Source organism: Pleurodeles waltl, chromosome 10 (assembly GCF_031143425.1).
Source record: "Pleurodeles waltl isolate 20211129_DDA chromosome 10, aPleWal1.hap1.20221129, whole genome shotgun sequence".
NCBI classification, from domain to species: domain Eukaryota; kingdom Metazoa; phylum Chordata; class Amphibia; order Caudata; family Salamandridae; genus Pleurodeles; species Pleurodeles waltl.
Window position 1 is genome coordinate 159,531,538 of NC_090449.1, and position 15,519 is coordinate 159,547,056.

Sequence of the window (15,519 nt, forward strand, 5' to 3'; positions counted from 1 at the left end):
CTGCATCTGTATACACTAAGCACTTCCATTCTGTCAAAGGTTTAGTAAGGATTAGTCTACACATAGCATAATCTTTTATACAGGGTGTTCACATAGAAATGTCTTTGAGACATATCTGTTTTGTCTATTCCTCTGTATACCTCAAACAGCATTCTAGATATTCTCAACTCTTTATTCAGCTGTAAAGAGGTTGTGTGTACATGTGTAAGGATGTCTGTGACTCTGTAGGATGCTGGCTCTTTATATAGTGGACCAAAAATAGGTACTCTGTGTAAAGATTTCCAAGCAAACCCCAAAGAAATTACAGAGGCATAAATGACACCCCAAATGCTCTCTTTTGTGGTAGTCTGAGCGAGCAGTTAGGCATATCAGAGGGTAATGATGAGCATGTATTGCACACAAAGACAGTAAGCGAGACACTCAAAGAAATCAGACACCAATTTATAAAAATAACACATACTTTTATGTAAATTTTTATACCAAGCTCACCAGAATCAGGTAAGTACTTTTCGTGATAGGATTTTGTACAGTTTTCAAAAGTTGACAGTGCAATTTTTGAAGGTGGTAATGTTATTCTATTGGGAATAAACGTACTGCATTTGGACACTTCACAGTGACTCATGGGACTGTTCTCCAGGAACTAAGGTGAATCTGGGGCCGGGTCTAAAACAACACCAACAGGTCACCAGGGGAGGCTCTGGGCTGTCCGGGTGCAGAGGTGTGTTACGGCATTGGGTGTTCCATTCAATTCAATAGGAAACGGTCCGGTCAGGAAGTTGCTACAAGAAGGTTAGCCCAGGGGGACAAACGGGGGGCGGGGGGGCTCGACCCTTGAGGCACGCAGGACACAGTTGGTCCACTGCTCCTCGGACTGTGGGTTTTGGGTGCAGAGGTGCTTTGAGGCATCTTGTTGCGGTGGTCAGAGACGTGCTCTGGGTCTTGGTGACCTAGTGAAGAGGGGAAACAGGGCAGTGGGGGCCAGTCTACTAAAGGGGTTTGTGGATCCTGAAGTCCCTCGACAATAGCAAGCCTTAGTTTCTATAAGGAGTCCAATACCCTAGGTATAGGTGTAGGGAACCTCCGGTTGGAGTCAGTCTCTCAGGACTTCGGTAAAGTCACAGGGCTGACATCCTTGGCTCCAAACAGTCTTTTAATGCCACGTTGATCCCTCAGAGGGCCCAATGGCCAACGGAGCAAGGACCTGGACATTACAAGCAGTACCTGCAGATGCAGGGAAGCATCTCTTCTGCTCCAAGGAGTTCTTCTTGGCAATTGGTGAAGCACTGGCAGCTCTCAGAGTTCTTGGAGGCTGCAGTAGCAGGACAGGTCAGTTGATTCATGAGGGTGCAGCAGGCAGGCCGGCAGGGTTGGGACCAAGTCAATCAAATATCAATCAATCAAATAATTTCTTAAGTGCACTACTCACCCAGTAGGGTCTCAAGTCAGACGTGCTCCTCGGTTCTCAGGTCAACAGGAGTCTTGTCCACGCCTCCTTTTGTGTATAGGAAATATCTGTTTTCCTGTTATCAATCGGTCTCCTTAATGGTCAATTTAAAAGGTACTAAAGTGAGTTAAGGGTAGGAGCCAATGGGCTACTTGATGTTGGAGTCACTACACCCCTTAGATGACCACTTCCTTTGGGGAGTGGGCAGCACCCTGTTCCAGAATGCCTAATTCTACCACACACACAATGGTGGCATTACTAAGGCTGTGTTCACATCAGGCTGGCCACCCTACATGGGTGTCCAGCCGAGATGTGCAACACACGTCCTGCATAGCTAATTTTCCCATCTGTCCAGGTGCCAAATGGGCCCTGGGGCAGGTGAGTTAGCTTCTCCCTCTGAGGAGGGCCAGATCTGCATATTGCAGGTGGTGGGCTCCTTTGAAGTTTCCTGCTTTGGAATGCAGATTTGCAGGTCATCCTGTTGGGAGGGGTGTGTAACACGCATGCCGGAGTAGTCTATTTCCCCGACCTCCAGAGATCAAAAGCTCTCACCCCTGTGGGTCAGAAACTCATCTGTTGGTGGCAGGCTGGCTACAACTAGTTGGTTAGCCCACCAGCAGTTGGTAGGTTAGGGGGCACCTCTAAGGTGCCTTCTGGGTGCATGCACATGTATTAATAAATACATCACTGGACTCACTGAGGGTTTTACCAAATATCCCTAGTTTCAGTGAAGCCATCAGGTAGCTGGGGAACTTGTTGACCAGTGTCCAGCACATGTACTTAAAATGGCTTCCCTGATCACTTATGTCTACGAATCGACACAGGCGGGCCTGGCCTGGCCATCCTGCAAGTTTGCCACCACTCCGTGAGGCTCTGCAGAGCAGTGGCATAAATCCGTGCATAATCACGACAGGTCAGATGCCCAAGGCACATTTTTTTTGTTTTTTTTACACGTGCTGAAGCCCTAAGGAGGCGAGAGCTGATAAAATGGAGCCGGCCCGGCAGTAGCCCACTAGGATCGGCTGAGGCGGGGCCTACGCCTCGTGCGCGGTGGTGTGAGTCGGGTCCGGGTGGGACCCTGAGATTGGCAGGCGATAGCTGTGGATGGCGCACGGAGCATTGACTGCCACCCACCCCCCTGGAAGAAGGGAAATCGGTGATCTAGGGACGCAGCGCACCTGGGCTGCCTGTGCGGGTCGTGCGCTGTGTGCCTTCATGGCCAGACCGGCGGCGAGGATTGGGCCACGGGCCCTGCGGATGAGTGTGTCGGCGTGGCAAGGCCTAGGAGTCGGGCCTATAACTGTGTGGGAGTCCGGCGCTGCACCCTGGGAGCGAGCGGAGGTCGGCTGGCGGGAGGCCCGCTATTTTCACTGGGCGATGTGCCCGTTCCCTTGGAGGGGACACTGGTCTGCGGGGTGGCACTGCGTGGCCTGCCCCGGTCCCCGTGATACATTGACTTATGTGGCTGTTGGGGGGAGGTGAGATGAAAGGAGTGTGAATGCCTCTCCCCCTGCCCCCCCTGTTATGGGCGGAGGCCTGCGGACTGCCTGCAACAGTAGAAAAATGGTAGGACCCAGGGCCTTTATGTGAGAGCGGGGAGCTGTGCTGTTGATGTCCACCTATGGGCTGAACGGGAGAGCGGGCGGCCTGCCTGGCGACTTGCTGAGGGACCTCCGCGAGGCACCGCTGGGATGTGTCCGGTGCTAAATCGGGTGCTTCAGTAGAGGACTCTAGACTGTGCACCGGAATAAAAAACGAAGATTTTAAAAGCCCGCTCTAGACGTAATAATATCCGTATTTTAGGTCCCCCGGAGTCGACAGCCATTGGCGCATGTAGGACAATGTGGAGGCTATGCTGACTGCGCTTTTTCCTGGCGAGCTTTCCCTGGTGTTGAAGTGGGCGCATAGGTTGCTCGGACTGAGGCCGTCGCCTGGAATGCCGGCGCGCCTGGTCATTGCGTGCCTGCTGAACTACAGGGACAGAGACTAGGTATGTTGCCTTGCTCATGAGCCCCGTCTCATAAGATACAATAACAATGAGCTCAGCATCTTCCCTGACTATACCCCTGGCGTACAGGCGGCCCTCACTGTCAAGAGTACTTTGAACTACATGGACGCTAAATACTCCCCCATCTATCCGGCCAAATTATGTGTACAGCATAAAGGCAAACTCCATTTTTTCACAGACCGGAAAAAGGCAACTAAATATGCGAAAACCATTCCTAAAAAAGTGATCCCGGATTGCCCACAAGATAATGGAAAGGGTGGAGACACTTAGTGATAATGACTGAGAACAACCGTTTCTGGGGATGCCTGCAGTCCTTGATTACGCTCTGTGACCTGCCGGGTCCTGAGTGAGAACCGCGCTTTGGTGCTGACCGGCCCACTATACTACAAGCAATACGGAGGGTCCCGCCCACCCACCCATACTAGGGTGAAAGATTGATGGCCACGCCAGGGCCCCATTGGATGAGTCCAAATAAGTTGTTGATATGCAGTGGGATCGGTTTTTGGGTAGGGCTGGGTTTGGAAGGCTAGCTCAATTGGAGGGCCAGAGTGGGCGGGGACAGCTGTTGTTCTGTTGGTTATCATGTTGGATGTTCTCCTTCTATTTCCTCTTATCTGTATCCGCTTGTCCTCGCTGCTGATCCGATTTGTGGCTGTGTGGGGGATGGCCGCGGTGCGGTTAAGAGGTCTGCTATGCTGGCTCCCAGGGGAGTAACATATGTGAAATGCTTGATCTGGAATGTCCGGAGGGTGAATGACAGGTGTAAGATGCGATTAGTATCGGCCTATATGCAGCGCCATGTGATAGATATCTTCATGCTCCAAGAAATTCACCCGACTACTGCCACGAAGCACAGGGTGAGGACTGCCTGGATTGGGGAGAGCCATGTGGCAGTTTATTTGAGCTATGCAAGAGGGTGGCCATTTTGCTTAGAAAGGGACTGCAATGACGTACTGAGAAAGTGATTACTGACCCCTAGGGTCGCTATGTGATACTGAAGGGTACATTACATGACAGGCCGTTTCGACTGGTGTCAGTATATGGTCCCAATGTGGATGACCTGGAGTTCTTTGAGGAAGCGTGGCATTTGGTGTGATCCTCGGGTTCAGGGTCTCTACTGTGGGGAGGTGATTTCAATGTAGTTTTGGATGAGGTGGCGGCTCGTGAGAGCCAGGTGCAGCCCCAGCATGTGGCAGCTGCTGGGACGCTTTCCCGGATCATGGCGGAGGGTGCCGTGGCAGATTTATGGATGGTGAAACATGGTGTTGAAAGGGAGAGAACATGCCTCAATACAGTACATAACAGTTGGTCATAGATAGATAGATAGATAGATAGATAGATAGATAGATAGATAGATAGATAGATAGATAGATAGATAGATAGATGGCTCAGTACAAGGGACGTGGAGCTCTGGGTGGAGTCAATTGAACATATGCCCCGCACTTTGTCGGACCATTCTCCGGTTCTTCTGAAATTGGGGATTCTTGGGGGCACGCGTCGTGACTTCTTGTGGAGGCTGCCACGCGAAACACTTAGAGATCAAGCCTTTAGAGAGGAGGTACGAACCGCTATAGTGGAATACTTTACTGTTGATAAAGAATCGGTATTATCAGCAGGCACTTTGTGAGAGGCATTCAAGATGGTAGTCCGGTGGGAGTGTCTGGCTAAGCAACACATTGTGCTCAGGGTGATATGTCGGGAACTGGCAGACTTGGAAGCCCAGCTGATTATGCTGGAGAAACAACTATGCGTAGACATGTCTAATGCCCTCCTGGCTGAGATTCAGGAGAAATTGTCACAGTACGAGGAGGTGGCACTCTCGTGGGATTTGTTTCCTAGGTAAGGAAGCTAAGGCAAGGCGGTATGGAGAAGGTGAGATGGCAGGTAGAACGCTGGCGGCAATTCTACGATGGCCGTGGGCCGATAATTATATTGTGGAACTGTTGGGCTCTGCTGGCGAACGTCAGGCTGATGCTGACTGGGTCAAGCAGATGCTAACTGACTTTTATGTTCCCCTTTATTCTGCATCGGCGCAGCCGTGTCCGGAGACATAAAAGAATACTTTGAAGACCTCAGCCTGCTCTGGCTTGAGAACACGCACAGGCAGTATTTAGAATCACTGTTCGCGGTTGAGGCCATCACACAAGTCATCCGTAGCCTGCCAGGAGATAAGGCCCCTGGCTTAGATGGGCTCGTAGCAGTCTTCTATAAGGAATACGCAGATCTACTGGCACTGCATCTATTAGATGTGTATGAGAAGGCACTTCAGGGTGGTATCCGCCCGCCATCGCTGCGTGAAGCCCTCATTGTTACCATATTGAAGCCGGGCAAAGACCCGTGCCACTGCGACTCGTTTACGCAGCTATCGCTAATAAATATGGACAATAAGATATTAGCAAAGTTGATAGCGACGCGTCTGCAGCCCATACTCCCATCTCTGGTGCTCCCGGATCAATCTGGTTTTATGTTGGGCCGCTCGACCCTCTATAACTTCTGCACCTTTTCTGCGGTGTCCTGAATGGTGAACCCTGAAGACTGCACTGTGGCTGTATTCTTAGACGCCACTAAGGCGTTTGACTTCCTCGAATGGCCATATATGTTTAGCCTGTTATTGAGGGTGGGTCTGAGCCCTAGATTCATCCAATTGATCCGTCTATTGTACTTGTCTCCAGTGGCGAGATTTAGAATCAATGGGACGATATTGGATTCCTTTCTGGTGTCTAAAGGAACTCAACAGGGCTGCCCCCTTTCGTCACTGCTCTTTGCGGTGGCGATTAAGCCACATGCTGCACACTTGAGACAACATCATAACCAAAAGGGATTGGCATTTAGACAATGCCCAATCCTGGTCTCTATCTATGCTGATGACGTTGCTTTATATGTCCAGGACCCGCAACCTCACCTCAACATATTAATAGATGAGATTGTGTCTTTTGGTAAGATCTCTGGTATTACAATAAATTGGTCTAAGTCTGTGGTTCTACCTCTGTCGGCTGCTACGACACGGTATCGCTCAAAATACCCCCGGAGTTGGGCCGATGGTCCAGTGCGCTATCTGGGTATATGGGTTTGCAAGGAGCCGGATGAATTATGGTGAATCAACTACAGCAAGGCCATTATGTTGTTAGAAGACAAGGTGACAGCCGTGTAGCCATTGCTAAGATAGTAGTACTACCCAAATTTCTTGATCTGATCACCAATATACCTCATGCTCACCTCTAGTTTCCTGAAACGGTTTAGAACTTTACTCATATCTCTGGTCTGGGCCGGCAAACAGCCCTGAATCACATGGGAAATGCTCACCCAGCCGTTTGAACTGGGCGGCCTAGCTGCTCCAGATCTGGAACAGTACTATAATTGCGCACAGACACACTTTGCATATTTTTGGACGCACCCCATCAAATATTTACCGCATCGGGCCCCAGAACATGATTCTGTTTGGACCGATCGACTTTCTTGGGCGCTCTATGGGCAGCCTGGGTCTGGAACACGGAGCGTTGATACGGTGGCATGCACGTCGCGGGCCTAGCAGGCACTCCTGAGGCGGGCTGGGACTGGGGAGCCCTTTGCACCCGTGATACTGATGCAGGACACTGTGAACCCGTGTACATTGGAGGGTGGTCAGATATGCGAGCATCTGCGAGACTTGAAGTTGACGACCCTGGAGGTCTTGGTATCCTGAGAACTCATTTATCTCTCCGGACGCTGCGCTCTGTGTACCACACGATAAAACCCGCTATTGGTTTACTTACCTACAAATCAGAGTGCTTCTGCAGGCCAGATACCCTAGCTTACCTGGGACACCTCCTGTGAGCCGCGCAATGGAGCTAATGTACATGTCTTCATCTCCCTGGGCCTGTATGTGTGTATGCCCGCGATGGCACCCAAGGTAAGAGCGCAGTGGGAGGAGGATATAGGGGAGACCCTGCCGGATGATGTACGGTGTTATTGCTGTGCTCATATGGGCGAGCTTTACCCCAATTATACACTACGACTATTACATTTTAAATATCTGCACCGCTTGTACTACACGCCGAGACACCTTAAGAGGATGGGCGTCCGGTCAAACAACTAATGCGTGTGTTGGGGTAGGAGGCAGACACCCTGTTGCCAGGATTGGTTGCATGATGCTGCATACTGCCAGGAGCAACTAGTGGCCTACTGGGAATTGATGCTGTCTAACTCTCGGCTAAGAGATGTGTGGGCTCCCATGTGGGCCTAAGTTGAATCTAGGCCGAAGTGATATACGGCAGACGACGTCTGTGGGCGTATACAATTAAATGTGACCACATTGCGACTGTGTTGCGCACCCCCCACCCCCTGCTGTAAGGGTGACTTACATATATTGCATGCAGTGTTAGTGGACTTGGCAGTCGTGTTTTCACTTTTAGCTGCAACAAGACACGTAGCCTGCAATGGCAGTCTACATTAGCTGGGCGAGAGGTCCCTAAGGGTGGCACAATATATGTTGCAGCCCTTGGGCTGCCTCTTTGGCACCCATGCCCTATGTACCTGGGGTGCCATTTACTAGGGACGTACAAGGGTGCTAAAGGTATTGCCAATTGGGTAACAATTGTACAGTTTTATGGAAAGAGATCTGGCACTAGGGACGTGGACAGCAAGAGCACAATACACTTCCTGTCAAAACTGCAAATACCAGGCAAAACGTAGGGATGACCATGTAAAAAAGGGGCAATTTCCTTCTTCTCACACCACATAAAACAGAATACTCTGTCAACAGCACAACCCAACCCTTTCGATCTGTACATAACAAACCGAACAGCTATTTATTTACCACCCAAAAAGCTCAATGTGGTGCTGTGAGGGAAAGGATAATGTCATAAATGCTACAACACAATAGAATACTAAGGTAGTTGAACTGAAATATAATGTTTCCTATACCCAGCACGCTAGAGTCATGCTTTTCATTAACAACCATGTGCATGTCAGTTGATTCATGTAGGGGCCGGATAAAATGGCCTTGGCTCACTCTAGCTTGAAGTGAGGCCCTTGAACATTGGAAGCAGCAGATGTTGCAGTGGGGCTAAATTAACACTCCTGGGCCCAAGACCCACATAATATATCCACCAATGATAGCTGAATCACACTGGCCCTTCTAAAGCATGGCTAAGACTGAATGTTCTTATTGCAGGCCAAGAAGAAACAAACACCAAATATCTGATCTGCCGGATTTAAATTTCCCAGCTCATATGTCCAAGAAACTCACAATTGACTGCATACTCCCAGGGACAGTTCTATAGTTCAAGAGAACTATGGCTTAAGGATGAGAAAGGTGTACCTACCTGGCAGGCCTTCAGGCTTAGTTTGATTTCCACCTGGCTTGTTTGTGTCCCCACCCACATGTAAACCTGGAAGAAAGAGAAAAATATCACTACAAAAGAGCTACATTCTCAAACAAAGCACAGAGTATTCGGAGATCAGGCAGTGTAACGTTTTGTGGTATTTCAAAGAATAAAACAGCTGCATAGAATACCATTTCAGAGAATCCATTTCACCCATCCAGTTTACATTTTCATATGTCATTTCAAATTTGGCATAAGCTCATTCACAGAATTATTTTTTTTGTCACATCTGCCTTGCATGTTCTATATTTAAGTGTGAATGTCAATGGTCTTCAAAATCTGTGCTTTTAGTTTTTCAACAATGTTTTCAGAGATCATTTTTCTCCTCTTGCCTTTCCCTGCTCATGCTACAGGGAGGTGTTTCACTTCTTTAAGATGATTTCCTGCGGTTATCTTTAACTCCCTGCTTTCCTTTGTCTACTGCTTTTCTTCCCTTCCATGTTCCTTTTCTCTCTCTCTCTCTCTCTCTCTCTCTCTCTCTCTCTCTCTCTCTCTCTCTCTCTCTCTCTCTCTCTCTCCTCCTCCTCCTCCGTACTTGTTCTGCCACTGTTTTGGGGAGTAACATCCCCCCAACAGAGATCTTTCACCCATACACCTACCCCCACACATCTTTATTTTACTCCTACACACATTGTTCCTTTTTGCCTCTTAACCTCTCCTTTCCTTTCTTACCCTACAACACCAGCGACACTCTGCATCTGCTCACCTCAAATGTCTGCTTTCTAGCAAAGTTTTTAAGCAGAGGATTAGCAAAGTGCTATCTATGCCAGTCTAGAAAGTGATAAATTATTTTCCCTTTTTTTCTGCAAAGTCTTTAGGCACAAGATTAGCTAGTGCTATCCTTGTTGAGCTGAAACATGACAAAAGCCTTTTACCATTCCAGGCACAGTATTACAGATTTTAGATTGCTAAAATACCATCTAAGCGAACCTGCAATGAATAAAAGCAACCCCGGACACGTGTTTCACTGTCAATACAACCCTTTAGACATATGAGGTGAGCAGATGCAGAGTGTTGTGGGTGTTGTAGGGTGCTCTATACAAGAGCTGTTCCCTCCTAAACTTGGGAACTACGCAGAGTTTCTTACTGCCTTTTTTGCCTATGTATGTGCAACCTGAAGTTTGTTAATATTGGCATATTTGGCATTCAGAAGTAAATAATTGTAGTAGTCCAAACGCAACGTACTGAGCGTCATGACAACTGCCTGGTGCAGGTCTGGAGGAATAAAAGAAAAAACTTACTCAAAAGTTTGATAGTGTGAAAACAGGTGCCTGGTGTGCGGTTAGCCTGGATTTCGAAGCTCAAGGAGTTATTCATGAGAATACTCATATTCTTAGCAGATTTCATGGGAATAGGAAAGAGACCCACACTCCTCAGGCCACCTGTTCTTTGACCAGAAGGAATCTTTGGCATCAAAACCCAAGACCTCTTCTTGCCAGCACTGAGTTTAGCTCATTGTCGTTTATCAACTTCTCAATGCTGACCATGCAGTGCCTAAAAGAATCAGAACCTCTGTCCCATTACTGGAGATTGACACAATGATTTGGGTGTCTTCGGCATATGACTGGACCTCAAAGTCAAAAGATTGCACCAGGGTTCCCAAAGGTGCCACATAGATGTTAAAGAGGATTGGATTCAAAGTGGAGGCTTGGGGGACGCCACAAGAAAGAGTAAAGTCACCACAGCCGATCACCTGAACCTTGTCCAAGAGGAAGGAAAAAAGCATACTGAGGGCAACACCACCAACTCCTATCCCCTCCAGCCATTGTATCATACAAGTTTGCCAAATCGCATTGAATGCTGCGGACAAGTCAAGCATTAGGAGTATGGCAGCGGACATGGCAGCAACATGGAAGCACAAGTGCAGTCTCTGTACCGTGACCAGCCCTGAAGTCATTTTGTGAAGGGTCCAGCCAGTCATGGGCTTTTAAGTAGTTGAACAATTCCTGATTTAAGAACTTTTCCAACACTTTGGCTGGAAAGGGGAGTAGAGAGATCAGACAATAGTTCTTAAAATTGTCCAGATCATCGATCAAGTTTTTTCAGTAGTGGAGTGACTATAGCTCTTTTCCGCGGTGCAGGAAAAACGCCAGACTGATTGATACTCACAAAGGTACTATGCAGGAAGTCGGCAATGGGGTCGGGCGTCAGATGGAATATTTTGGCCGAGCAGGGATCCTAAAGGGACCCAGATTTTGTATTCAGAACCCGCTCTTGAGTTTGCTGAAGAGAGAGGGTCGGGAATTCCAAATGTTTGTTTGGCCGAGTTTGCAGGTTGGTTCTGAGTAGGGGTAACTGTCAGATCTCTAACGGTTTTAAACAAGAGCTTAGAGGAATTGCCTGCTTTCCTAATTTTATCAGAGAAAAAAGCTGTTTTTGCTGCCTTAATAGGTGATTTATAATAGGCCAGTACAGTTTTATATTTTGCTTTTTTCAAGTTGGCTCTCAGTAAACAACAACTCATGTTCTCTTGTCGGCAACATTTTGAATGCAGCTCCTTAAGTTCTGCCAAGAACCAGGAAGCAAAAGGTTTATTTCTGGCCTGAGTTTCAGATCTTAACAGGGTGATGGAATCTAAAGAGGAGGAGATCCAGATGTTGAACCTTTTCAGCGAGTAGCTTAAAGGGGGCACTGAGTTCTGTTTGGAAGTGCAAAGAGCTCTTTCTAAGATGGCTGGAGTAATCTTACTTGCATTTCTACACTTAATGTACTTTACAGGGACTTGGTTAACCTTAGAATAAGCCAAGGGGATCTTAAATAAAACAATGTGTAGCACAGAGAGTGGATTTCATCATTACTGAGATCAGGATGATTAGAAAAAATGCCATCCAAAGTGTGACCAGACACGTGAGTGGGACTCATAATTTTTGAGACACATCAAAATGTAACATTACCTGGAGTAGCGAGGCAGTATCCTTATTAGAATAATCATCAACATGAAATTTGAAATCCCCTAAAATGGTGGTGAATCTACAGTTTAGATAGGGCTCAATAGACTGATTCAAGGAAGTTGGCCCTTAAGCCGTGTTGTCTGTAAACTAGGATCCCAGAAAGTCTCCTTTGAAGATAGCACAAGTAAAAAAAAAAAATAAAAAAAAAAAGATGCCTCAGTGTCATCTTTGCTGTTGACAAATATAGGCTCCAGCATAGAACCAAGAGGACTCCTAAAGATAATTGCAAGGCCCCCATCCATCCGGCCTTGACAATCCTGTCTGAGAAGAGCATAAGTAGGAGGAACAACATCAATAAGGTCAGGATCAGAATCAGCCTAAGTCTCAGTAATAAAGAGGCAATCCAGAGAATCAGTTAGAATTTGATCAAGTGTTTCAATATTGACTTTAATTAGCGACTGAGTGTTTAACAAGCTGCACCGTAGTTTCAGTCTAAGAGTGTTGCACAAGGTTATAAGGTGCCTGAGAGAGGCCTAAGTTGACTTTTTTTTTTATAGGGGTCTGCTAAACCTGTATTATACATCAAACGAAAGTCACAGTTGGAACAGTGCTTATAGAAGGATTAAACATCCAGAACCACAGGGCAAACCTCCTGAGAGTTTCCAACTGCAAGTATAAGAGCTGCCTGCGTGACAGATTGTGTGCCTGGTTCAGGTCAATATTTGGGCTAAAGCTAGCTGCATGCCTAGTGCCTGGTGCGATCCAGGCATGGACGGTGTTGGCAGGCTTGCCTTAGGCACACCTTCAGTGCGTCCGCTGCACGTCCACACTGGCATGCTAAATATAAGGCAGAGAACAGGAAGTACGTAAGGCCACTAGCACGCTGACCTGCACAATGAAAGAGACCGGAAGAGAAGAAAAAAATTAACTTGGCACCCTCTCTGCACAATGAATCAACAGGCTGCGGCGGACCACAGGGTGTCGAAAAACAAACAAAAAGAACCCGCCAACCGTGAACACAACACCCCCCTCCCTGAAAGCACCAAGAATAGCGGGAGAGGAAAATGTTTAAAACAATATAAGTTACACTGTTGCGTAGGCTCTCATTATCCTAACAAGACTACTGGATTCGGGCGGCAGAATCACCTGTACTGTGAGGGGACTGAGTCTAATCCTGCACCATGTGATGCCTGTTGCCCAATCTGGGTTTTTTTCTGGCTAACTAGCAGTGCCCCATCTCCACCCAAGAGCAGGGTTGATGTGATCTGATTGCTTATACGATTTCTATAAACTGACATTATAAAGAAATTAGAACGGAACATAGTCAATATCCATCGTATTTCCAGTATCCATGCACCCACCCAGTGACCCGCCACCTGGCCAACATCATATCTCCCACCTCAAATGCCACCACTGTTAACAGAATTTGGAGTCACTTTCTTGCACCAGTGTGGCACCATTGCTCTTGACAGCATGATAACTAGAAAAATTGTTGTTGACTTGCTGTTACTTACATCTTAGTGGACATAACACCAAAGATGCTTAGGAATCAGACTAGATCAGTAGTGTTATATCTAGACTGTCTGGCTTCTAGTAATCAGCACATATGGACGAAGAAACGGGATTAGCCCGAGTTAGGACTGCCCCAGAAGCTGAAGCTGGAGCTGGAGATGGAGATGCAGGAAGGTCTACAAAACTTTCAGCATGGAAGAACTTAAGTCGCTTCTCAATTGGAGGGAAGTGTTTTTAAGCATAACAATGGGAGACAAGCCTTTGCAGATGTACTCCTAATTCTGAGAATGCAAATGACTATCATAAAGATCGTTTAGACTATTATTTACATTCCACTTGCAATCCCGGATACTGATCGAGTTAATCACTACAGCTAGGAGTACACTATAAATGTTTATAAGCATTCCTTGTGGCAAGTCTATGTGTACTGACACACAATGTATAACGTTTTTGATATATATCTAATTTGATATGTATCTGCTGCTACATTTTAATTTGTGGTCAGTAAGAAAGGAGTATAACAATACTTTTTCATTGACACCGATTATGACCTCATTCACTTAATGATTTGTTCAGTGAGGCTGTGACCTAATGTAGCATCCTCATTCTCTGTTAATACAAGAAACAAGTTACAGTAGAAAACTTTTAGAGTGAGTTTATGAAAGAAGCTGACAACAAATCAATCTCACTCAATCAACATGGGTCAGAGCATGTGTGTTCAGTCTCTGGTGTGAGATTACACTTTGCATTGACCCCTGCAGCTGCTTTTACAGAAGCACTCTTTTTTAGGTTGAGCAAAACATCGTGCAAGCATTGCTTTTCTGATGTGTTGTTATCTATTTGGGCTTTTAACCACGCCCACCACTATCGCTTGTTTGTAGGCTTGCCCTTCAAAAATCCTTTGTTATGATTGGTAAATGCTTTACGTTTGTCCCTCCTGGGGGCGGTTTGGTTACCGCCTTGGGGACCGACCCGGTTACAAGGATAATTGCACTTTTTCCCGATACGTTTGACTGCAAGCAAACTTCTTTTTCCTTTTGAGTGCCTCCTTCACGCTCATGGCGTGGCCCTTTGGATCGGCTCGCTTATGTGAAACTGTTTCACTTTTCATTTTCAATTTATGTGACAAGAAAAGTCCCATTAGGAGTTTACAATGCTAATAGCTTACTCGAGGCAATGCGAGATCCACTGCATTGCAAATACTTGTTCTTTACCCTACAGTGCCAGATTGTTTTACTCTACTGAAAGGACAAGAACATATCAGGTCTTTGCTATGCCTCCAAGAAATGTAGCATTCAAGTGCCAGTTTTGGTGAGTTGCTCTCCTGCACTTAAGCCAATTTCTTATCTGGATCGGTGTTCATGGTGAACACACTCTTCTTCTGACCTTCCGATTTATACTATAACAGTACCTGACCCTGACAGAGGACTATTAGTTGGCCTGACGTGGACGGCTTGCTGTAGACAGCAAATGAGGTGACGTGTTCCAGTACCTCATTCATTCATTCACTCACTCACTCCTTTCCTTTTATGTCTGCATTTCAGCATCACTTGTGCAACATTCCTGAAGTACGTAAAACCTTGTTTTGAACACTGACCAATGCAATTTCTATTAGTTGGCTTTTCTAACGCAACCGACAATCATTTTGCACTGGACTTGCACATAGTTTAGTATTGACATAAGGCTATCTACTGCATTTGCCTCCATACAGTTAGTATTTGAACAGCATATCATGCAAGTATTCACCCAATATAAATTCCTCCATCAAAAAACATAAGGGAACTGTAACTGATCTCTCATCCCTACCCAGCTCCCATCCATTTGAAATGTAAGAGTATTTTGATTACTATGATTATTTGCCCTGACAAGGCCTTTGGATGGCTGCCTCAAAGGTCACAATATTTACCCCTAAACGTGTATTTAATGTTTGTTCAATACATTACTCCACTTAGATTAACTGTACAAGCATTGTGTGCTTCTTGTCCAGTCTGTTTTGTCGCCAAATAGATCAGTTTCTTTTTTATTCACTTGTGATACCAGTGGACAGGGAGATCATTTCCTCTGCAATGATTAGGCATGTGACTAATTGACTGTGCCACATATAACTAATGTGAATCAGCTGAGCAATTAAATAACTACTGTATCGGCTGGTAGGAAATCCATTACAACCATAAAGACATATGGACTGACCTCATGTCCATTGTCCAACAGCATGATGTCATCGTCCGCAAGGTCATCCTGGCAGAAATCTGAGCACTTTTCGGAGACTGCAAAATACCCCTTTTCATTAGAGCACCTAAA

At 46.6% G+C, this 15,519-nt stretch overlaps 1 protein-coding gene across 2 annotated transcripts in view; it reads right to left on the minus strand.

The window, feature by feature from the left end:
• Positions 1–15,519, minus strand: part of FLII (FLII actin remodeling protein) — a 208,551-nt gene that overhangs the window by 15,240 nt on the left and 177,792 nt on the right. For both annotated transcript variants that reach the window (XM_069210099.1, XM_069210098.1), the window contains exons 28-29: positions 15,409–15,514; positions 8,756–8,821 (exon numbers count right to left, since the gene is read on the minus strand). In XM_069210099.1, coding sequence (XP_069066200.1) covers positions 8,756–8,821; positions 15,409–15,514 — 172 coding nt within the window. The remainder of the gene's footprint in view (positions 1–8,755; positions 8,822–15,408; positions 15,515–15,519) is intronic.